This window comes from Myotis lucifugus, unplaced genomic scaffold (genome assembly GCF_000147115.1).
Source record: "Myotis lucifugus unplaced genomic scaffold, Myoluc2.0 scaffold_157, whole genome shotgun sequence".
Taxonomy (NCBI): Eukaryota; Metazoa; Chordata; class Mammalia; order Chiroptera; family Vespertilionidae; genus Myotis; species Myotis lucifugus.
In genome coordinates, this window is record NW_005871205.1 from 2,297,345 (window position 1) to 2,322,009 (window position 24,665).

The following is a 24,665-nucleotide window of genomic DNA, read 5'->3' on the forward strand; positions in this document are numbered from 1 at the left end:
AATATTTAAACCCTGTTTTTAAGGAAAGTCTCAGCCAGACTTCCTCTCCCACACTGCCGTCCTAAATCTTGAGCCACATTAAAAAGAAAGTGAACATAGCAGAGTCCCAAATATTTTGTCTTAGAAGAGAATGTCTTAGGTGGAGAACTATAAAGATAGCTTTTACCTTTGACTGTTCCTCATCTATTGACGATTCTTCGGATGCATGGGGAGTGTTACTCAAAGAGCTGCTTCTCTGGTCCTCAGCTGTCACTTCAGAAGGGGCTACTTCTACCACTGACAGTCGACAGCTTTCACTCCTTCCTCCACCCAGTTCCTCCATCCTTGAGTGGGAAAAAGATCGTGACCGGGTTTCTTGAGAAAGCTCTACAAACTTCTCCAGAGCACTAAAAAAATCAATGCGATCTGTACTAAAATCTGAGACTTCAGCCTGGCAACTGGGTTGGGGGCTTGGTGACTCAGGATCAGGGGACATGGGGAGGTCTTTCAGGCGAGATGTCAATTCTTCCATTGGCAGTAAGTGGACGTTCATGTCTGCTTTCAGTGCATCTGTCTCCAAATCTTCAACTGTTAAGTCTGAGAACTTGTTGGGCATTTCTGGGGCCTGTCCAGGTTGGATTAAGGCTTTGGATGCATGGCAGTTGTCAAGGGGGAATTTTGATTCATTGAGACAACACCCTGATGTACATCCATTGATGTCATTTAGGTTTAATTCATCTTCAATCTGTCCGGCATGAAATTCCCTAGAAGTAAACTCCAAGCAGATCACTCTTTCTTTGGTACACAGGCCTTTCTGATTTTCATCTTGTGGGACAACATGTTCCACAAAGACAGGAGGTATGGATGGGTGACCTTCCATGGTCTTTACTTCGGCAATCTGGTCTGCTGAGGTGGTGATCTCCTTCTTGTTGAGTTCTAGCCCTGGCTTGCAGATGGGTTCATGGTGGTCTGAGAGGTCGCTATCTGAATGAGATCTCCAGAGCTTGTTATGCCGCTGTTTGCTGTGGAGGACATACACGAGAAACATTTTAGTCTGGTCTGTGAAAACAATCAGCACCCTCCCAGGAAACCGCTCCCAGATAAACTTAAAACGTAACCTGCAAAATGCTTTGTTAATGCCCAATGGAAGTAGGCAATAAACATTTGCTTAATTTAACTAACAGCAAAAACAAAAGCAAAGCAAAAACAACAAAAACAAATAAATATGAGATCTCATTTTTTAACCTATTAGACTGACAAGAGCTAACCTGGTTGCTAGCAGCTAGTGTTATTGAGAGTATGGCCAAGCAAGCTCTCTCATATACTACTATTGGGAAGAATATGAATTTTTAAGAGTGATCTCTGGCAATAGTTCTCAAAATTTAACCCTTTAACCAGCAATTTTTCCTTCAAGATTTTTTCTTGGAGTATTACTACTATCAGTGCATAGAGATATATTAAAAGAATGCTCACTGTAACACTGTGGTCCTAAAACATTAGACACCAAAAGGAAAAAAAAGATTTATTTAAAACAGTCCATACACCTCTATGCTATGAGGCTGGTAAAAAAAAAGTCAGGTATTTTAGTAGAATGATGTCCAAGGTATACTATCAAGCGAAAAAGCATGTTGAACACAGTTGAAATGGTCAGTTCCCATGTTAGAATAAGTATAGGAAAATATCTGGAGGAACATCTCCAAACTCGTAACAGTTCTTTCAAGGGAAGGTAAAAATACTTTTGGGGAGGGCTTTACTTTCTATACTCTGCATTTCTGTAATTTTTGAAATTATAAAATAATAAGCATGTTTATCATTCATTAATAATCAGAAAAAAACCTAGAACAAAACAGCACTTGAGTAATACAAGGTGAAACAGTCTATGGAAGCTCATTACAAATCCTCATAACGGGGGTGAAGAGCTGATATAGGATTAATCACTGACATGAAAGTGTGAGGAGGGTGGTGATCTTTCTTGAATTAGAAGACAAAGATGAGGCTAGTAAACCTGGCAAAAAAGGTTGGTAACAGAATGGAAGAGAATTAACAGAGAGTACAGCCCCTTTCATAAGGATCTTTGGATAAAAACCATCAGGGGCGACACCTGGAAAAGCAGATGGGCCAAAGGAAGACCACACACATCCATCCATCCTTTGGTTTATTTTATGGAGGGAAGGTCTGATGTGGGAAAGGTATTTCATTTCAAACCGCACTCTTGAACAAAGAAGCACAGTTCTCAAAGCTCTAGCCAAAAAGAGAAAGGTGGCCCTGTGGCTGGTCAGGATCGCCTGCCCAGGGAACAGGTCACTAACTGGTTTCTGAGGGATGGTTTCCATGACTTACAAGTTGATGAAGAGTGACCTAACCGCAGGGTAAAATGGGCAACAGCCCAAAACAACTTATCCTGGGCTCAGGGCCACGCCTGCCTCAGAGGCCTGTAAATCTCTGCTGAGTCATGTGCCTGCACTGATGTGAACCCCTGTTTGTTCTCAAGTCTGCACCTGCTCTCAGCTCCCCGTGCCTGTCTGCTGCTTGGGTGGGGATCTTTCTGACTCAGGCCTGCACAGCAAAAGGATGCTTTTCTGAGTAGGTCAATCTGTTTACAAAGACAAGCTATAACCAATCAGTTGGGTGTAAGGTAGGGTTTTCACTCTTTTCAAGTTGCAAGAACTCAGCCACCCCTAGGAGGAGACAACATATCACACATCCCAAACGAGTGAGTGGCTATGTGGAGGAGCAAGCTGACTGGTTGGATAGGTGAGGCCTAACAGTGACCAACCAATGCCAATGTGCTTCCCTTTCAAGTTTCTTCTTTCATACATAGACGCCCTTGTTTCCTGATCTAAGTACGACTGTGTTCTGCAATTTCCAGCCCTCACCTATATAAGCATGTTCAAACCTGCACCGATTCCTCTTAGCCACCGTGGCAGGACAATTCCCATCATGCAAATGACTAGGAAGACATCTCAGGGAGTTGCTCTCACCCTTCTAATAATGTAAAAGAACATCTTGTCAGTCAACAGGCAAATGGGATGTTTTCATGACCCCAAGAACCCACAAGGTATGATTTTTAAAACTGCCTGCAAATCACGAACCAATCAGGAGGGAACGAGACACTGAAGTTACGCTAATAGGTACAAACAGTGCACGCTGCAGCGGAACTGGCTGGCATCATTTGCCCAGCAGGATTTCTTTCTCTTCCTGGAGGAGATAATCACCAGAAAATATTGGGTCAGGGCTCTGGAATTACACTGACACCTACTTGTAGAGGAGAAAGAAAAACCCCAATCTGAAGAGAGGTCTGATTCTGCCGCCTTTTTCATTTTTGCAATAGGACCTGCATGGAGAGTGTGGTAGGCAGCTCTTGGATACGGTCAAGATACTCACTACCAGGGCCTCTGAAGCACTGCAGCTCCATGGGCCCTTCCTGATCCCTTCCCTCCACTCTCTCCCTCAGGGGTTATTAACCTCTGTCCTGAATTTTATGCTTAGCATTGCCTTTCATTTTTTTTTCTTTAGAGTCACCACATTTTGTTCTTAATGATATACTGCTCAGGTTAGTTTGTTTTGAAGTTTATATAAATGAAATACTGTATGGATTCTACAACTGTTTTGTTGCCTAACTCTCTGTTTTTAAGATTCATCGATGTGCATAGCTGTAATTTCAGAGTAAAATTTATTTGCCCATCCTGTTGATGAGCAGTTCTGGCTATTACAAACAATATTGCATGGCCATTCCTGTGCCTGGTGCACACTTTGGTTTCTCAAAGATGTTTTATATATAGGAACAGAAAGGTGGGTCACAGGGCATGTATAAATCAGATTTTACCTAGTAACACCAAACTGTTTCCCAGTGAAGCTTTTTCCCAAGCCAGTTTAAATGCTCCTTTACTAGTTGGAATAGATGGAAGGCATTAGAACATATTTATTATTTTAAACTGTTAATATTTAAATTCAGCTGACATCCCCCACCTGGTTCCAGGTAGGTAGCAAGTAAACAAGTTGCCAAAAAGAACTTCAGAGCTGGTTTGTGGTCTGGATGATGCAACCAACTCCAGTTCTCTTCCACCTTGAGTGGCCTCTAACCTGAGTAAGAATTTGGCCTTTTACTTAGTAAATGGATAAGAAGGAAATGTAAATGACAGGATGCACATGATATCCCATTTTCCTGTCTTGACTTGCTTTCTTTCATATTGTTATATGTTTGGGAAAGCACTAATTCTATTGGAGAAAGTTATATAGAGGAAAATATTGCTAAAAATAGAATATCAGTTATAGTAAAATCAGACTGTTTATAGTTACTTCTTAGGGTATTAGGCAGCCTGTAGAAAGGAGAAGAAAGAGAAAAAGCTTCAATTGAGCATTTTCTGTGTGCTGTGCTTTAAGATTATTTTTCTGAAAAGCTATTAAGAAAATCTTTAAAAAAAAAAAGAAAAGAAAAAGAAAATAAAATCCTTTAAATGTTGATTGTGATTGGTTGTCACCTGACCAGGACCACATCCTTTTATTCTCGGGTTCCCTCCTGCTGGCTCACTAATGTGCACCAGCTAACTAGACTTCAATGTCTCTACCAGCAAAGCCAGAGTAAAAGACAACTCTACCTCCTCTGGCCCTGGAGACAGCGGTGTTCAAAGAATCAAACTGACATCTATGAGGACATGTGGCAAAAACTCTCCCTGGCCACCACCCAGTTTTTCCTCCTTGCCTTATACCCTGGAACCTAATATCACAGACACATGGTCAGCTTGCAAAAGCCTGAAATCCGAACTTGTCTAATGGAACATAAATCTGCCAGATACCTGCATGGTCAGAGTCGAGAATAACAAACAGGGCTGCTGGCTGTTCAATGGAGGATTTCAACACACACACACACACACACACACAACCCTCCTCCTGCCTCATTCCCCGACTATAAAAAATAAAATTAGATATGAATAATATCAGTGTCTTTATGATATTCCTTAGGTCTAAGGGAGAATATTAAATATTAGGCTTCTCCAGACTCTTAAAGACACACTGAAATATGCAAAAAATCCCTTGTATTTCAGAGGGGCTATATCTGTTTGGCCCACAGCCTCACATTCTGATTAAGAGATTGCAACTAATTCATAAATCACTTTGCTAAACCTCTCTTCTACCAACCAAGAGGTAAAAGTACCAAGCTGAGAGACTCACACAGAGTCTGCCATCTCAAATTAAGTGCTCAGTGCCACCCTGGACAACCATGTGGCTAGAGAATCTAGGCTCAAGGCTCTGCCTCTCTGAGAAAACCACCGCATGCTTCCTGGGAGAAGATACGAAACACAAGACTTAAGTAGCTGGGTAGGAAATGGAATTTCTTTGCAAATAGAATGAGTGGGATTTTTCTAAGGACTGTCCTCTCCTGGTTACCTAAGCTGCAAAGCTAGTCAGAGCTCCAGACAATCACAGGAGTCTGGGCTTCTTCGCTTTTCTAAGCAAACACTCAGGGTTGTGCAAGAATCCGCTGGCCCAATTCGCTTGGCAGTTAGCTTGGCAGGTAGCCTGCAAGTGCCATTTCTGACAACACATCATAGACTGCAGACCCTAATGGCTGCTCACTCAGCAGGCACCCCCACTCTTTCCCTCACTGGTAGAAGCCTGATTTGGTTGGGGTATTCAATGTCCCTTGGGTTCAGGGAATGCAGTACTTCCCTAGCACCAGAGCGTGAATGTGAATTTGTTTAAGCCAGCCCAGGAAATTCTATTTTCCTGGCCAGTGATTAGTTTTAACCACATGACCCAGTCCTGGTCAATGAGTCCTGTGGAGAAGTCTATTGAGGAGGTTCTGGGAAAGGTCTCCCCCCATAATTGAAATGCTCATTCATTCAGCCAAATGCTGTGGAATTTACATGTAGATGCCTAGAAATGTGGCAGACATATGGCAATCATGAGGAGACAAGTTCAAGGACCAAGCCATTAACCAAGGAAGGCAGAGAAGAAAGATGAAGAGTACCCAAGTCCCTGATTACATCACTGAGCCATTACAGAGTCTAGTTCTGGGCTTCTTGTTACAAGTGATGGCACATGGTACAACTTTTAAAAATACCTATAGCTGGTGTTGGGCCAAATGTCTTTTTAAAAAATATATATTTTTATTGATTTCAGAGAGGAAGGGAGAGAGAGAGAGAGATAGAAACATCAATGATGAGAGAGAATCATTGATCGGCTGCCTCCTGCACGCCTCCTACTGAGGGTCAAGCCCGCAACCTGGGCATGTGCCCGTGACCAGAATCAAACCCATGACCCTTCAGTCTGCAGGCCGATGCTCTATCCACTGAGCCAAACTGGCTACGGCTATGCTGCCCTTTTTACCCTCATTTAAGATTTTCCTGAAATTTCTTTAACACCTAAGAAAACCACATACGCTAAAAAACCCCAACCTAACAGCTTGCAGTAGCCTGTGATTCCAGAATAAATACTGAAATTGGCAGGACACATAGTATCCTTCCTCTCAGTGGGTCACGTGAGGACACTGCCTAACATCCGTCATGTGTCTGGGAATATATAATATTTATATCTCAACCAAACCTCAGATGCCTCTTTCTTGTGCCAAAAGGAACTGCTGTGTTCTACCTTCTGATCTAATCTAAAAATGTCATCAATATCTGGCCCCAAAGACCTATAAATTCTTTTTAAGTGCAGGAGACTTTCATAGCCTCCCAGCCTCCTAAGAGAACAGCTCAGAGGAAACCATGCCAAGTGCTGAGTAAATGGGAGGGTTTTTTAGTGGAAACCATAATGCTGTGCTGTGACCACATTTTCACAATACTTTGGGGTTGGAGGGTGGTCCCTCTGCCTGGATAGGCTAGAGGCTCTTTAATATTTTGTTCAGGGGAAACACAGCCCAGATTCAAGAGTCAAGACCAAGTCATGAGACTTACTGGAGTTAAACTCTGGCACTAGGCCCCAATGCTTCTAGGCAGCTGTGCCTTCACCCTAACAAAACCACCGAGAACATGCCTACATGGCAACAACGAAGCAAAATCTAGCACTCCACAGAACTTCAACATGTGGCATCTCTGGAAGCTGATCGTTAAATCCAGCGTAATACCTGAATCTTTTCCCCCAGAGCAGCTGAAGGTGGCTTTCACCATCAAAGGGGTAATAAATAATGCAGTGAAACAAATTACTCATTTTATAACCAATTACCAACTTATTGATGGAACAGCTAGTTCTGATTGAGACAAGAAAATGTTCAAGACCTAGTACTGGGTCGACAGAGAAAGACAAATACTGTATGGTGTCACCTACTTGTGGAATCTAAAAAAGCTGAACTCAGAGAAACAGACAGTGGAGTGCTGGCTACCAGGAGTAGGGGTTGGGAGAAATGAGTAGATACTGGCCAAAGGGTACAAACTTCCAGTTATAAGATTGCCAAGTTCTGGAGAATCTAATGTATGGCATGGTGATAACAGCTAATACTTTATTATATACTTGAATGTTGCTAAGAGAGATCCTAAATATTTTTACCACAAAAAAGAAATGTGTAAAGGGATGGAGATGTTAGCTAATGCTATGGTGGTAAGCTGTTTGCAATGTATAAATGTATCAAATCAACACACTGTACAGCCTACATTTACACAATACTATATGTCAATTATATCTTAACTAGAGGTCTGATGCACGAAATTTGTGCAAGGGGCTTGGCCCTCGCAGCCACGGCTTTGTCCGAAAGGACGTCCGGTCTAATTAGCATATTATGCTTTTATTATTGTAGAAGGTAAACCTGCGGGAAAAAGGAATAAGTGATGGTTAAGTGCAGTGTAAGTGCTCAGTATATGTTGTTACAGTTGAAAGGTAAGATAATGTCAACTGTTTCTGTAGGTATTGAGTTTATAAATAATTTTTCCTTTGTAATTTTTTTTTGCATTTTTACAAAGCATATACAGGATGGGGCATACACAGGCTTACAGTTATTTGTATGGAAAATAATACAGTGATTAATAAACTCTCTCTTACTCTCCTTCCTCTCTCTAGAACCAATGAAAAGCACATCCTCGGATGAGGATTAAAAAAATACACCAATAGGTCCAGCCGGAGTGGCACAGTGGTTGGGCATCAACCTATGAACCAGGAGGTCATGGTTCGATTCCACGTTGGGCATATGCTCCGGTGGCAGGCTCCAGCCCCAGTAAGGGGCGTGCAGGAGGCAGCTGATCAATGATTCTCATCACCGATGTTTCTCTCTCTCTCTCTCTCTCTCTCTCTCTCTCTCTCTCTCTCTCTCTCTCTCTCTCCTCTCTCTCCATCTTCCTTCCTCTTTAAAATCAATTTAAAAATATGTATTTATATGTAAAATCAAAAGAACTATTTCTGGGATGCACCTTTTCACCCCAATATATATCCCAATTCTGCTGATGTTGTCACATGACCCAAATTACTGGAGTGGGCTCAGTGAAACCAAGGACTGGAAAAAAAAAAGTCCAAAGTAGCAGCAGGCTCTTTTCTTTTTCTTTTTTTTTTTTTTTTTTAACAAATGGGCCAAACAATTTCTAAGAATTTCAGCTATGCCTAGAATTACCTTGGGAGCAATCCATTTTGATAAGACAGTGCATCTGGCATTAGAAATTGTTGAGAAGGGGGAGGTGGAGGAGGATATAGGCGGGTAAATGGTGATGGAAGGAGACATGTAGGGTGGTGAACATAAAATACAATATACAGATGATGTTATGGAATTGTGCACTGAAACCTATATAATTTTGTTAACTAGTGTCAGCCCCAATAAATTCAATAAAAAGGGGAAAAAAGATATTGAGAACTGTTTGTTAGAATCTACACCCAGGTGAGAACTGAAATAAGGGAATAGTATTTTCCACCCTTTAGTTTAAATTACAGGGCGAAAAATAATGTTAGTTTTCATTAAATGTCTAATCTCCCATGCTAATCTCAAATGCTTATACTTATTTTGTAAAAAACTGGCTAGAGATATCAATTTTTAAACATGTGACATATCCATGTTAGACTGTGACACATCCATGTTAGGCTGAGAACTAGCTGCAGAGAAGGACATTTTGCCTTTCCTTAGGGAGCGTAAGGATGGAAAATCTGAGGAAGTCACACTTAAGGACCCACCTTGCCAGCAGAATCCCCTGGTACTCTTCCAGTTGTCTCATGAAGCTGGGGTTGGGCTTAGTCACTGTTCGTCTTTCCTTCACATAGTCATAGGCTCGGTCCAGATTCCAGCCATATTCCTTCATTGCATAGGCAATCACAGTGGAGGCTGAGCGACTCACCCCCATTTTGCAGTGCACAAGGCATTTAGATCCATGTTTCCTAGTTTGGGGATTGAGGTAAGAGGAAAACACAATGGTGAGTACACTTTCAAAGCCGGGGTTTGAAATGTTTCCAAGTGTCCTGTCCTGCCCTTCCATTTTCTTGCTATGCAACCCATCCCACCTTGTGCACTTGTATACATCTACAATCAATGTGCAGGGAGGGTAGGCAATTCTAGTGTACTCAAGCTATATTCAATGTTAACAGTAAGCCTCTTTAATTCATTCAGCAAACATTTATCAGGTATAAGACAATGCACAAGGTACTATGAGGCACAGTAACATTTTTTCCCTAAAAGGTAGAATTCAGTGGAAGAAGCAGACAAAGTTCACAATGGTAACTGAAATGCCAGGGTGCTAGGGGAGAATTTCGATTTAGAGACTGGACCCCTGTGGCTGAAGGCCAGTCCCTCCATGGCCCCAGGGGCATGTTTCATGGCGGGCACTCTCTTGAGCTACAGGTGTGGCAGTGATTCACCTAATTTACCCAAATGTTCTCAATTGCTTCCAGTTCAAGTTCCAGTCAGGGTTCTGACCCTGGAGGAGAGCACAAACCAAGTGAAACTAATCCTCCTCCGTACTCAGATGTAGCCCCGGATATTACTTTTCACAACATCACCACCCATGTTCTGTCTAGGGACTGGCTGTACAACCCGTGGAGCTGGATGGGACCATGAGATAAATGCATCATGTGGCTCTTTCAGTAAGGAGGGTGGAATACATAACTACCCCCCGTTTTTTAATGGGGTGGAAAAACAAGAAAACAAAGTTACCATAAGGTGATACTTACAACAAACACAACTAAACCTCTCAGTCTTAACATGCCAGAGTTTATCTTGAATATGAGCATTACTTGGTTATGCTAATTCTGCTAATAACACAATGTCTGGCACAGAATAAGCCTTCTGATACTTGCTAAGTGTGTGAACAAACTTATGGATCTGCTGATTAGATCTGTCAGCTATAAGTGGGAACAACATTTTTAAATCTGGGAAAGAATGATTACTCTTATCACTAGTGTCATGGGCTGGAATTCTTCCCAAGTAGCTATTCCAATAAATTTAAAAATGCACGTGTCAGCCTAAAAGGGGAAATCTATTCATCCACTTGCTCACTGTATTATAGTAGATAAGCTTCCTTGGGGAAGCTTATAACTCTCCCGCTGGAGGAGACATGGGAAAGAGTTCAGCACCAATGCAAGGAGGCACAAGTTTAAGTGCCAAAATGAGTGAGCCAAATAAGCTAAAGGAATGCAGAGAACAGTCTGGAATAACTGAAAGTCTCAAAAGGAAGGTAAGATTAACCTCCTAGCTGTCAATTAGATGCAAAATGTTGATGTGGTGTGTTTTTGTGCTTAGATTATCCCAAAGGACTAGGAAATACTTGTTTCGTTTATGGTGCCATAGGGTTTTCATTTACACTACAGTTGGGAAGCCAATGCACAGTGACTCAGGTGGAAGTTCAGACATGTGCTCAAATATATGCCCATCAAGCTCTGACAACTTTAATGCATAAAATTTCAGGTCTGTACCTGCAGGCATGGAAAGTGTTCAAACTTGGACAATCTTAAGAAAATGCAATTATAAAATCCACTTCGATGAAAACATTTATTCATATTAAACTAGGCTTTTTCAGTGGATGGCTTCTAACTCACGTAACGAAGGATCTGATGTCAGTTTTCAACTAACTCAATTTAAGTCCCCCTCCAACCCCCCGGCGCCTAGTGCTGGATTGTCCAGATTAAGCCTGGTCTCACATTAGTAACCCTAAACTCACCCATATACAGATTCTGGAATTTAGTGCCCTGATTAGGTAAAACACATGAGGTGCCCAGTGTGCCACTCAGGAGAAACTCACTCTCAGATGCAGGAGCCTGAGAGTGAGTGCTGCTTCAATGTAACCTGGGCACCTCATGCATCTCATTCTAATCCCAGCCCTGCTGAAATCACCCTTTCTTTTAATTGGGACTGGGGCCTCACCTTGAACTCTTACTTCTTCAGCTCTGACCCTGACAACTTGCCTAGTTCTTTCTTTAAGGGACTAGACTATTCTTATATCATCTTGGGTTTAAGTACTATCCTCACCATTTGTTTCTTAACCTCTCTGAATCTTATCTCTATAGTCTGTCCATATCTATACAGAAGGATGACAATATATGCCTCCCTGGGTTTTGGAAAATATTACATGAAAGAATACACGTAAAGTACCTGGCACATAGTAAGCATGCTATGGGTGGCATTATTATTGGGAATCCTATATAATAAAAGCCTAATATGCAAATTGTTCAACTAGGAGTTCGACTGCTTGCTATGACATGCTCTGGCCACAAGGGGGCGGCGCAGAACATGGCAGGTGTTGGCGATGCTGCGCAGGCGGCAGTGGAGGCACTGCCAGCTCCAATGGGCCCGTGGGACCGTGGCAGGATGGTGGAGCAGGTGAACGGGTGGCGTCAGGCCAAAGCAGGTGCAAGTGGGGGCCTGATCGCCCCTCGGATCACCCTGCACATGGCGACCAGCGGCAGTGGCAGGGGGGTGGGGGCGCCACCTGGCTCCCAGGTGCTGAGGGAGCCAGGCCGCCCAACCCTGAATGATCGCCCCATATGGTGACCAGCGGCTGGCAGGCCCTGATCACCCAATTGGGGCCAGGCCCCGGGCTGGGACGGGGAACTGGGGATGGGCGGGGGGGGGTGGTGGTGGGGGGGGGCTGCAACCTCTCGCTGGCTACCTGGGGGCTGGGGTGACGGGGACGGAGGTGCGGTAAGAATGTGGGGTGTCCGCCGAGCTCACTCTCACTCCCCCTACTAACCTCCCCTGGGAAGCCAGGGCTTGCGCCAGGGAAGCCCTCGTGCTCCTCCGGTGCCGGGCACCCCCAAGGAGCCCACCCCACACCCCTGTGGCCTCTTCCAGGTGAGCCGGGCTACAGCTGCCGACCGCAGGGGCCAGTTGGTCTCCCTGTGGGTTTGCGCAGGAGCAGGTCTGCGAGGCTGACTGGGCGGCCCAGAGGCCCATACTGTGCCCTGGCCCATGGCATCCGGCCAAGCTCACCCCATCTCTGCATGGGCACTCAGGCGCCATGACTCAGGCAGAGGGGGGCGTGTGGGGACCTGGGGGCCCAGAGGTCAGCTGGGACCTACCCTTCCACGCCAGATGCTCGTGCTTTGATCGCCGGCCAGGCCTAGCTTTATCTATATATATAACAGCCTAAGTGACCAGCTGACCGGCCGACAGCTATGATGCACAATGACCACCAGGGGGCAGATGTTCAATGTAGGAGCTGCTGAGCGACAGCAACTTTGCAGAGTGCCCTCTCGCACTCCGGGACCCCTTGGGGGATGTCGAACTGCTGGTTTCGACCCGATCCCTGCAGGCCAGGCCAAGGGACCCCACCTGCTGGAGGGACCCTGCTCACTCCACAGACACCCATTTGAGCCGGCCGGGGAGGGACCACGGGAGGTTGGCTCCAGGGTGTGTCCGGCCCGTCTCGCTCAGTCCTGCCCTGCTGGCCACCTTCTAATTAATTTCCTTTCAAAGTGCACGAATCTGTGCACTGGGCCTCTAGTAATTTAATAATAGAATATAAAATGTTCTTCAAGAATATAAAGTGCTCTTTTAGGTGCTACCTAGAGACTAAGAGAATGAGCTCAAAGCTAGGGTATGGGAATTTAGGTAACTAAAAGGAAGAATCTCCTCATCATGAAAGTTCTTAAGAGAAGTATGGACTCATTCTTAAAGGAGGACTTTACAAACAGAAGTGCCTGTCACCTGCCAGGGATGATTTGAATGTGGTCCCACCTGAAGGAGGAGTGTGGCCAACATGCTACGCCTTCTCTATTGAAGGCATAAATAGGATTGGCAAGGAAATCCCCAGGGACTTAAAAAACAAATGAGTGTTGAGCCCTGGCCAGGTGGTACAGTTGGTCATCCTGTACACCAAAAAGTTGTGTGTTCAATTCCCGGTCAGGGCACATATCCCTGGTCGGGGCATGTAAGGGAGGGAACCGATGGATGTTTCTCTCACACATCAATGTTTCTCTCTCTCTCCCTTCTCTCTAAAATCAGTAAGACATATAAAAAAATGAGCGTTGACCTATTAATACTAATTAATACTAAACACTAAATTAAAATAATCAAATAGCTTCACTAAAAGGACCAATTAAAATTTTAAATTTAAGGAAGACATCAACAGAAAGGCCAGAGAAAAATCTCACTATTTAGAGTATCATAAAAGTAAAGTAAAAAAAAAAAAAATGAGAAAAGATTTCCCAAGATCTCCTTTATAGAGAGGAGGACCCAGTATTCTATCTGTGTGGAATAATGTCAATTATACAACTTTAAAATGTCTCCATTGGCAACTTAAGCATTTCATTCAGAATTTCTCCCTTCTCTCATTTTTATGTCTTTAGCTGCAACTTAAGTTTATATACTCTAATTTTGTGCTCAGTGGAACTAGCCAACATGAGATCATCTTTCAGGGACTTCATCTACTTACAGGAAAAGTATTAAGTCACTAGTCGTCTTTCCCCGAGGATTAAGAAATCTCAGTCTTCTTTTTAAAAACTGATTTTACAGAGAGGAATGGAGAGAGAGAAACATTGATGTGAGAGAGAAACATTGATCGGTTGCCTCCCTTTTGCATCCTGACCAGGGATCAAACCTGTAACTTGGGTATGTGCCCTGACTGGGAATCAAACCTGCTACCTTTTGGTGCACGAGATGACATCCAACCAGCTGAGCCACACCAGCCAGGGCTTTTTTTCTTTAGTTCCTTTTTTTCTGAGTACTCTCAGTAAATACCTATTTCAGGCCCCAGGCATGTGTGGTGCACATGGAACAAGGGTAAGAATGTGTTCAAGACCCATTACTTACTTTGCTTTAGAGATGAATTTGTAAGTGTCATTCCAGTAAGCCAGGAGATCCGTTGCCTCTTCATCATATACTCGAATGTTATGATATTCGAAGACTCCTGGGAAGAAGTTATCTATCTCTCGAGTGACATTCAAAATATACCGCACCCTGCAAAGAAACCAAGGGAGAAATTGGCTCTACTACTCAGGCTAAATCCAATTTCTAGCACTGCTTTTCTTATTTACAACTTTTTACTCCCTATGCTGAAATTAAATACCAAAATATTGAAGAAAGCTAAAAAACTAAGAGACTATACTTATTTAATACAGAAACTGTATAATAGGGTCCTGGGCACACCTGCGCACCAGGGAGTTACTGGGAGAAAAGTTGTCTACCAAGTTGAACATCTAAATTCCATTTCAGTTTGCGTAGTTACACAATCTCATCTTGGATAGTCTTTTGAAAACATGTCTTGTATTTTACTCAAAAGAATCAGCCTGAGGCCCATGAGGGAAAATTCCTCTATAGTCACTAAAATTACCAGCAATATAATTTCTTCTTTGGAGGTCACTTGTATTAAATTATGTATCTCAAGAAACAAACAAATAAAAACCAGAAGAAGGAAAAGTTTCCTCCTATCTTCCTAAATGCCAGATAGTCAGATTTTGCTCTCCTACTCTCTCTAAACTACGAAATGCAAATGAGACCAGAGCTGGGAGGGTCAGAGGAAAGTTGGATTTGAAACTCTCTGAACTCTCTAGGCTGCATTCCTGGCTGCCATGGCAGCAGATGTGTCTGAGGGCTCTATATTGAGAGGCCTGCAGGAAAGGGTTTCTGTATCAAAAAATTTTTCTGCTATCTGTCTCCCTGCACAATCTCAATAAATGCTCGGGTTTGATTTGCCAAAGGGTGATCTTTTCTTAATGCCGCGTGAACTTAGATATCACGGGAGTTTGCTCCAACAACACAGCACTGGCTCCCTCATTTTTCTGCAGACGCTGCTTCCTTCTCAGAATCGCATAAAGGGAGGGTTCTACAAACCCATCTCCGAAGTCAGAGAAATGACTACAGGAAGGGAGAGCCGTAGCTGACCAGTTCTGTGGTTAGGTGAGGAGACCAAAATTATTCTGGGATATGATTTGAATCTGTTAACTCAGCATCAAAGTTTATTACTAGAAATGATTTTTCTTTTTAATTTAAAAAGAAAGCACGTGCAACTTGGGAAAGTCTAACAGTTCCCCAAAAGGTTAAACATAGAGTTACCATATGACCCAGCAATGCCTCTCCTAGGCAGAAACTCAAGAGATATGAAAACAGAAGTCCACCTAAAAATTTGTACATGATTGTTCATCTCAGTTTTTAAAATAGCCAAAAAGTGGAAACAACCTAAATGTCCATCAACTGATGAATGGATAAATTAAATGTGGTATATTATGGAATATGATTTGGCAAGAAAAAAGGAATGAAGTACTAATAATACATGCTATAACATTAATAAATGTTGACATATAATGTTAAGTTAAAAAAATTCTTAAAAGACCACATACTGTATGATTCCATTTACGGTATATGAAATGTTCAGAATACTTGAATCTATAGGGACAGACAGTAGATTAGTAGTTTCTAGAGGCTAAGGGAAAGAAGGCAATAAAGGCAGCTAAAGAGTATAGGCTTTCTTTTTGGGTTGAAAATGTTTTAAATTGCTTGTTGCACAATTGTGAATGTACTGAAAATCACTGAAGTATACATTTTCAGTGGGTGAACTGTATGGTATATGTATTATCTCTCAATAAAACTGTCAGAAAAAGCCCAGCCAGTATGGTTCAGTGGTTGAGCAATAACCCTTGAACCAGGAGGTCACAGTTCGATTTCCTGGTCAGGCTTGATCCCCAATAGGGGCATGCAGGAGGCAGCTGATCAATGATTCTCTGTCATCACTGATGTTTCTATCTCTCCCTCTTCCTTCCTTTCTCTCTAAAATCAATAAAAACATAGTTTAAAAAACTGTCAGAAAAAAAATGAGCAAGCACACTTCTTTTATTTATTTATTTATTTATTTATTTTAAAATATATTTTATTTATTTTTTTACAGAGAGGAAGGGAGAGAGATAGAGAGTTAGAAACATCGATGAGAGAGAAACATCGATCAGCTGCCTCCTGCACATCTCCTACTGGGGATGTGCCCGCAACCAAGGTACATGCCCTTGACCGGAATCGAACCCGGGACCTTTCAGTCCGCAGGCCGACGCTCTATCCACTGAGCCAAACCGGTTTCAGCACACACTTCTTTTATTTAAAATAAAAATGCATGCCTGGCCAGTGTGGCCCAGTGGTTGAGTGACAACCCATGGACCAAGAGGGCCCTGGTTCAATTCCTGGTTGGGGCAAATGCCCGGGTTGTGGGCTCGATCCCCAGTAGGGAGAGTGCAGGAGGCAGTCGATTGATGTTTCTCTCTCATCTATGTTTCTATCTATCCATCTGCCTTCCTCTCTCTCAAAAACATATTTTTAAAAAACTTAAAAAAAAAAGAACAACCTTCCAACTCCAATTCCAAACTTCAGTAATGGATTATGGTAAGACAGGACTTCCTAATCCTTTTTATTATAGAGCTTTAGGCAGCTACTTCCAGTTGGAATTGGCACTCCTTGAAATTTCTTTGCCATCTCTATATGGAGTAGCACTTTACTTGGGGCCCTTAAGTGAGTAGATTAGTGAAAATAGCCTTAATGTAAAAATTACACTTGAAAAATCCCTTAAATCACCCACAGCCACATGTTTTGGGGTATAGATCCCTGAACTGTAATTCTTCACCCCACTAAAGTTTAATAAATTTAAGAAACAAGATCTAAGTTAATATCCAAATATCCAACCATACTGTCTTTTAAAACAAACAGATATACCTACATTTTATAATTTAGCCTTATAGTAGTAAACGAGATGAATAGGTCTCATCTTCAAGCGGGAGTTGTAAGTCAAAAGTCAAAGTGTATGTATGTGTTATGTGATTCCAATGCATTTCCAAACATTGCTATATCAAATCTCAGATTTCATATTAAACACTGTATTTAGGTGCTAGTTTCCCATAAGCCAGTCCAATTTTTCCATCATTCCTTCACATTTACTGGGTATTCTATAAAGCTCTGAGCTAGGGAGATGTATGTTTTACACAAAACTAAGAGTCTCTGCTTTTAAGAACTCTAGACTTAATTCTTATCAATGTAAACTTTCCAAGTTCTATTTATTTCCATATCTTAAATTAAGTAACCAGATTTCCTCCCATGGAACTCTTTTTATGATTATTTGGCTTAAGTCTTGCTCCAAGTTCATTTTAGCAATTATGACATACCTTTCTTCTGGGGGAAAAGTAGGGAGTATGCATCTAATCATGTTAAAGATAAAGAGAAGGCTGACTTGGAGCTGACAAAACAGGCAGCCCATAACCAGCCAGGCAGCCATCACTATCTGTGAGTCTCAGTAGGTCTTATCTCTGTCTACAGTGAAGAGTTAGCATGGCCAATTTCCAGACACGATTTTCTCTTCTCTTGTTGGGATGATCTGACCTGCTAAGGCCAAATTCAATAAAAAATTTAGGCATTAGCTAAGAAATAAAAAGGAACTAACGGCAATAGCTTTTTACTTGCTGACTGTTCACTGTGGTCTCAGTTGCTACAATAAAATTCAATATTCTTACATAAAAATAGGGACCAAAGGTAAAACTATAGAGACAGCAAAAAGATCAGTGGTTGCTGGGGTTGGAAATGGGGGGGGGGGAGATAAATGGATGGAGCATAGGGGATTTGTAGGGCAGCGAAAATACTCTGTAATACCATAATGATGGATACATTATTCATTTGTCCAAAGCCACAGAATGTACAACAACCAAGAGTGAATCATAAGCTATGGATTGGGGTGATTATGGTGCCTCAATGTAGGGTCCTCAATTATAACAAATGGTGGGGGATAGTGATAATGGGGGAGGCTATGTATGTGTTGGGGCAGGGGTATATGGCAAATCTCTGTATCTTCCCCTCAATTTTGCTGTGAACCCTTAAACTGCTCTAAAAAAACCCACACAAACTTTTTTTTTAAGGAACTAATAACTGCATTTGGTTTTAAACAGGAAGAAAGGCTTACACATTTGTTTCTGAAAGCCTTACCATTGAAACAGTTGATCTTTCATGGTAGGCAGGAGGATGAAACAGTGGGAGAACAGCAGTTTTAATTCTTTTTAGACTGAACTTGGTTAGAATCAACAGGAAGCAACTCTAGAGCGTAAAGTAACTCACTGACACCTCTTTGACTGGAAACGGTAAAGATCAAACAGTGATGCTTACCCTCGGTTCTGTAAATCCTCTAAGTTAGAGGCATTCCATTCAGAGCCCTGTGGAACCAAAATGAGAGGGTTAGGGAGCATTAGCAAGTGAACCAAATATAGTATTTAAACAGGAGTCCTGTGAGGGAAGCAGCAGTTTCTAAAATGAATGCCAATACCATCAGTGAATTTCCTCTATGTGCCAGGTGCTTTATGTTGTCATGTTTAGTTTTCACAAATGATAAAGTTACCTTCATTTTTTATAGATAAGAAAACCAACTCTCAGAGAATTAAAATAATTTATTTTCAAGATCACACTGATGGAAAGGTATCTCTGATCTCTGACCATCCTCCAATCTAAGTTAAATGTCTGTTATTTTTGTTTACAGTACTCTTTTTTCAAAAGCATGTATTGCAATTTTTATTTATGTATGTATTTATGTGTTTATTGACTACCTCTCTTCCACTGTAATGTAAGCTTCTCTTGTTCCATATGGAAACTCCGGTATACTCCCTGACACCTGGCTGGTATTCAATAAACATTGTTGAATGAATGAAATGGCATTATTATGAATTAAACCTAGATTTCAGTCTAAAGCCCACACTCTTTCTAGTGCATTATGTTTCATGTGGGGAGTTGGGCTGGGGGTGGGAGAGAGAGAGAGAGAGGGAGAGGGAGAGAGAGAGAGAGAGAGAGAGAGAGAGAGAGAGAGAGAGAGAGAGAGAGAAAAGAGTGAAATAGCAGCTTCTGTTAAAAAAAATTGAGGGGAAACAGGATACACAAAATTTAAGGAGGTTCTATAGATTATCTGAAAGATACACCAATTTTTAATATTTTGACACATTTACTTTCTCTCTTCTCTTCCCTTTCATTCAATATATGTCCTACTTCCCCCCCTGAACCATTTATTTTATTTTTTTTTATTTTTTTATTTATTTATTTTTTTTTTCCCTGAACCATTTAAAAGTAATTTGAGCATCATGTTACTTCACTTCAATACCTGACCATGTATCATTTAAGAACAAAAACATTCTCTTACATAATTTCATTTTTACAACCAAGAAAGATAATATCAATACATATCTAAATTTCAATAATTGTCCTTAAAAATATACTTTAGCCTGGTGGGATGTGGCTCAGAGGTTCAGTGTAGACCCATGAACCAGGAGGTCATGCTTCATCAGGGCACAGGCCCGGGTTATGGGCTTGATCCCCAATAGGGGGTGTGCAGGAGGCAGCTGATCAATGATTCTCATCATTGATGTTTCTAACTCTCTTTCTCTCTCCTTTCCTCTCTGAAATCAATAAAAACATATATTTCTAAAACAAAACAATATACTTTATATTCACTCAATCAAGAATCATACCTTACATTGAGTTGCCATGTCTCTATCTCCTTTAATTTAGAATAGTCCACCCTTATCTTTATTTTGTCTTTCATGACATTAACATTTTAATAGACTACAGGTCTGTAATCTTGGGAGAATTGCCCACAATCTGGATTTTTCTGATTGTTTCCTGATAACTAGATTCAGGTCAAGTATTCTTAGCAAGAATATTACAAAGGTGATGTTTTGTACTTCCTACTGCATCAAATCATGAGGCACATACTGTCACTTTGTTCCATTGTTTATCATGCTGACTTTGAATTCTTGGTAGTACCTTTGTGTCTGCTACATCCTTCTATTGTAGAGTTTGCTTTACAAGTAGTCATCTTTAGGTGTAAGCAATCTTTGAGGCCATGTGAATATTCTGTTTCATAATAATCCTGTTATGCTTTAAAGTTATTTGAGTTAAATGGAATTTAGCATTAGGAGACTTGGGTTCAAGTCTGAAATCCCCCTCCTACAGTGGGGCATTGGACAAGCGACTTAACCTGTGCTCATTTTCCTTGTCTATAAAATGGAACTCTCCACCCGCTCACATATTCTGTACATCTAGTGAGTACCTTCCTCCTTAAATTACAAATATAAAGTTTCTCCCAATTCCTTCTGCCATGTGAGAATACAAAGAGAAGTCTGAAACGCAGAAGAGGGCCCTCACTCAACCTGCAGGCACCCTGATGCCAGACTCTCAGCCTCTAGAACTGTGAGAAGTAAATTTCTGCCTTTTATAAGCCAACAAAAAAAGTTTCTCGCATATTAAAATGGGAAAACCTTCTCTTCATTCTGAATCCTTCTCTACACACTGTCCTTTCCCCCTTCCCTTCATAGCCAAGTTTCACAGAAACATAATCTAACATTTCCTCTAATTCCTCATTTCCCATGAATCTCAACCCACAGCATTATGGCTTCTGCCCTCATCATTCTTGCTAAGAACGTTACTAATGAGTTTTCTAATTGTCTAACCCAAGGGTCACTTTTGTATCCTTATCTCCTTGGTCTTCTGTGACTATCTATCTGATATGGATCATCACTCCATCCTTGTGGAATTAGATCACACTCCACAAATATCTACCCTCATGCCTGGCACAATAAAGAGGATCAACTAATGTTTGTTGAGTGATTAAATGAAACAAGTAAATAAAGCACTGTGAAAATTGTTAAGTGTTATGCAAGCACTATCACAATATTACAAGTGAAGTGTAATTTAGCCATTTAACTGGAAGATCTCAAGGATACTGTACCCAGGTTCCAGTAAGTAATGAACTAATCTTCCTCCTCCTCCTCTCCTTCCTCCTCCTCTCCCTCCTCCTCCTCCAGACTAGAGCTCAGCTGACTTGCTTTCCAAAAATATGGAAGGTTCTGAAGGCTTTAGGCTCAACCTTAGAAAACCAGCTCTCACACCAAAGAAAGAGGCAAGACTACAAAGGACTTCAAGGAGACAGAAGTCAAGTAATAAAGGGTTGAGTGGCTAATATGGAACCAGGGAAATGTGATCCCTTAACTCCTAATTTAGAAATCTAAATCCTCTGAGAGGGACTCTGTCCAGCTAGATGGAAATAACCCTGACATGATGGGGAAAGTCCATGGTTTTTATCTACCTGTTAAGAGAAAATTCAACCTGACAATCTGAAATGACACATATCCAGAAACAAAATAAACTAAAAGCCCTAGCTACTGTCTCAGTGAAGCCTGTGCAAAGTGACTTGGGCTGTGGCTATGGCTGCTTCAAGTTCAACCTGAAAGAACTGGAATCAATGTGGTGTAATTACTTTTCTGCCCTCAATGCAAATGCCATTTATATTGGCCTCCTGGGGTCTTCCACAGATTCAACCTCTTTTTCTCTCTGCTTCTCAGGCTTACAATGACTTAATTCCATGGGGGTTTTCACTATGTTCTATGTAATTATGAAAAGCATTTTCTAATATTCCTGAAATGTAAAATGAAATCTTGGGCCTGTAATACATTTTTAACTAAGTTCATTTCCATCTTTTTCCATGTAGGTTCCCCTACACTGTACTCTCGCCCAAAGACCCAAGTGACTGATTTTTTTTTCAGTTGTTATCCTCAGGAAATAGCCCTGTTGGGGTCCAAATGTTCCAAGCAAAATAGAAGAGAAGAGCACATTTATGGCAAGTAAGAAAGAGTGTATTGGGGTTCTCCTCAAATCAATACAACTTGACACAATCAAGGACTGGTATCCCAGGCTATATCATTTTCATCACACCTACAGCCTCAACACTTAAATTACATTACTGTGGCAACCAGGCCCAAGATCTCTTTTAACTTTATCCTATACATCTCTAGTAGAGGGATGAAAATCATGAATATAAATAAAAATAGTCAATTTGATTATTGTCAGACTTATTCACATATCCACCATTTCTCTGCACCTACTGTAAAAAAGTAACCACCAATTTGAGGCTTAATTTTTCTTTGGAAAATAAACACTATTCTACAATGATATGTTATGTCAAATTTTAAAAAATATACCAGCAGTAAAATTCTGACTACTTTTTTTTCATGAACAACATTATTGGTTGTGTGTCCAATACTCCTGTGTTTCCCTTGTTTAACTAAGAAAGCTGCCTGCCTTTCTGCAAAGGGTCTCTGTACACATCTTGCTTTTTCTCAGCCAAATCGGCCAGCCTCCAGGAGAGATTTGGTTGGGCAAATGCTTCCAGCTCAGAGAAACAGTACACTCTTAAGGGTGTGGAAGAACTTTTTCTGGAAATAGTCTGGCTTCCAGCCAAATGAATCCTCTCCTTGCTGCAGATTTTCTTTAAATTATGCTCTACACCAGTGGTTCTCAACCTCCCTAATGCCGTGACCCTTTAATACAGTTCCTCATGTTGTGGTGACCCCCAATTTCATTGTTACAAATGGAACATAATTAAAGCATAGTGATTAATCACAAAACAATATGTAATTATATATGTGTTTTCCCATGGTCTTAGGCGACCCCTGTGAAAGGGTCGTTCGACCCCCAAAGGGGTCGCGACCCACAGGTTGAGAACCGCTGCTACACGTTTCTTCTTTAGACCAGCTAGACACCTTTTCAAATAAACATCTCTGTGTAGCGCACTGCAGAGCTGAACATTCTTCCAAGGGAGGGGAGAAATCCTGCTGTCTCCCTTCACACAATCTACTTGCACTCCAGGCATGGCAGCTATGCACACGATAAAATGATTTTGCAGAAAATTACCACCACCATTTGCAACTTGGATAAGACATCCTTTTCTGTGTTAATTGCTGGGGAAGCCAGCAGAGCACAGACTCACTGGAGAAGATATAGGGGGTTGGACACAGGACATGGTGGTGCAAACAAAGGGCCATCAGGGAAAAAGTACAATAAGATGTTGAGATAATCTGTTCATCTACTTATTTTGTTGGATAAGAGTTAAATTTCAGGATTCTCTACTTTGATTTTTTTCTCAAATAAGAAAAATATTCACAATAGAAAGAACATGTCCATTCTCTTGAAAACAGAATTGTACCTGAAGCAGAATAGAGTTTCCTTTTTCCAAAAATATGGACATCGATACATATTAAAAATGGATTGTTCTTTCTATTTAGTACTATTAAAATTTGTTTATATGTCCTAAAATATACCATTTAAAGAGGGGGGTAAGAAGAAGGTAGTTCTTGAAGGGGTGGCATCAGAGACTGGGGAAGTATGACTGAAATTAAATAGGTTGGCCAGTCAGATATGGACTGTATTTGATATTCATGTCTATATCCTTTTAGGTATAAAATCTAAGCTCAATGGAGAATTTAAGTTTATAGTGCTGGTCACTTTCAAACATGAGCTATTGTGGCTATGGGCACTTGCCCTTCATAAAAATGTGATGATACATGGAGACAGTTGGGGGCAGGGTCCATTTGAATGAGTGACTCATAAGTTTTCTATAGATAACCCAAAAATTCTTTCCAGCAATACAAGAGCAGGGAATACCTGAATCCTCATGGAAGTATACACAAAAGACAACAAAGACAGATGCTTTACAAATGGAAAGGTCAATGACAGCTTTGCTGTATGATCTACATCCAGAAATAGCAATGGTCAAGTTAAAGTATGGAAAAGAAGCTCCCTTCCTAGCTCACAGCTTTTCATGAGTAATTTCATAGCTATACACCACTATGAATCACTCCATAGTACTCATACTCTAGAGCAAGCATGTCAAACTCAAAGGCTAACACCAGCCAAATAAACGAGGCATGCTGCGAGCTTGACATGCTTACTCTGGAGTCAACAAGTTAATTCAGGGCACAAGCCTTCCATGACACAAAGTCTGACTGCTTGGTGAAATAAACTCTTGAATATTCGGGGTCAGATGATCCCGTTTAGTCAGTTCCTGTGCATTTATTCTTCTCTCCTGCTTCCCAGCTTCTAATTATTTCACAGTTCACAAATATCCTCACCAGAGAAAGAATTAAAATTCAAACCAATTGAACTTAGTTCCGTGTTAGCATTTTTGGTCAAAGTGTGTGGGAAATGGAAACAAAAACAAGGTTTTGCCCTGGCCAGTGGCTCAGTTGGTTGGAGTGTCGTCCTGTACAACAAAAAGGTTTCAGGCTTGATTCCCAGTCAGGGCACATATCTAGATTGTAGGTTTGATCCGTAGGCGGGACACCTAAGGGAGGCAACTGAACGATGCTGTTTCTCTCTCTCATTGATGTTTCTCTTTCTCTCTCTCCCCCTTCCTCTCTCTTTAAATATCAATAAACATATCCTAGGGTGATCATCAAAACAACAAAAAAACCCATAGAGGTTTTGGCATCTCCCAGGCCCCCTGCCCCCCAATTTTAATTGTCCTAGTTAACCTTGTTCCCATTACTACGTACAGATGAAAACT

At 41.4% G+C, this 24,665-nt stretch overlaps 1 protein-coding gene across 31 annotated transcripts in view; it reads right to left on the reverse strand.

Annotated features, from left to right (window-relative positions):
• The window catches only part of SSH2 (slingshot protein phosphatase 2), a 215,751-nt gene that overhangs the window by 9,245 nt on the left and 181,841 nt on the right, over positions 1-24,665 (reverse strand). For all 31 annotated transcript variants that reach the window (XR_002830897.1, XM_023759549.1, XM_023759542.1 and 28 more), the window contains 4 exons: positions 18,449-18,495; positions 14,135-14,281; positions 9,070-9,270; positions 167-1,001 (listed from right to left, as the gene is read on the reverse strand). Coding sequence is in view for 30 of the 31 variants with exons in the window: in XM_023759549.1 (XP_023615317.1) it covers positions 167-1,001; positions 9,070-9,270; positions 14,135-14,281; positions 18,449-18,495 (1,230 nt within the window). In the remaining variant the exon portion in view is untranslated. The remainder of the gene's footprint in view (positions 1-166; positions 1,002-9,069; positions 9,271-14,134; positions 14,282-18,448; positions 18,496-24,665) is intronic.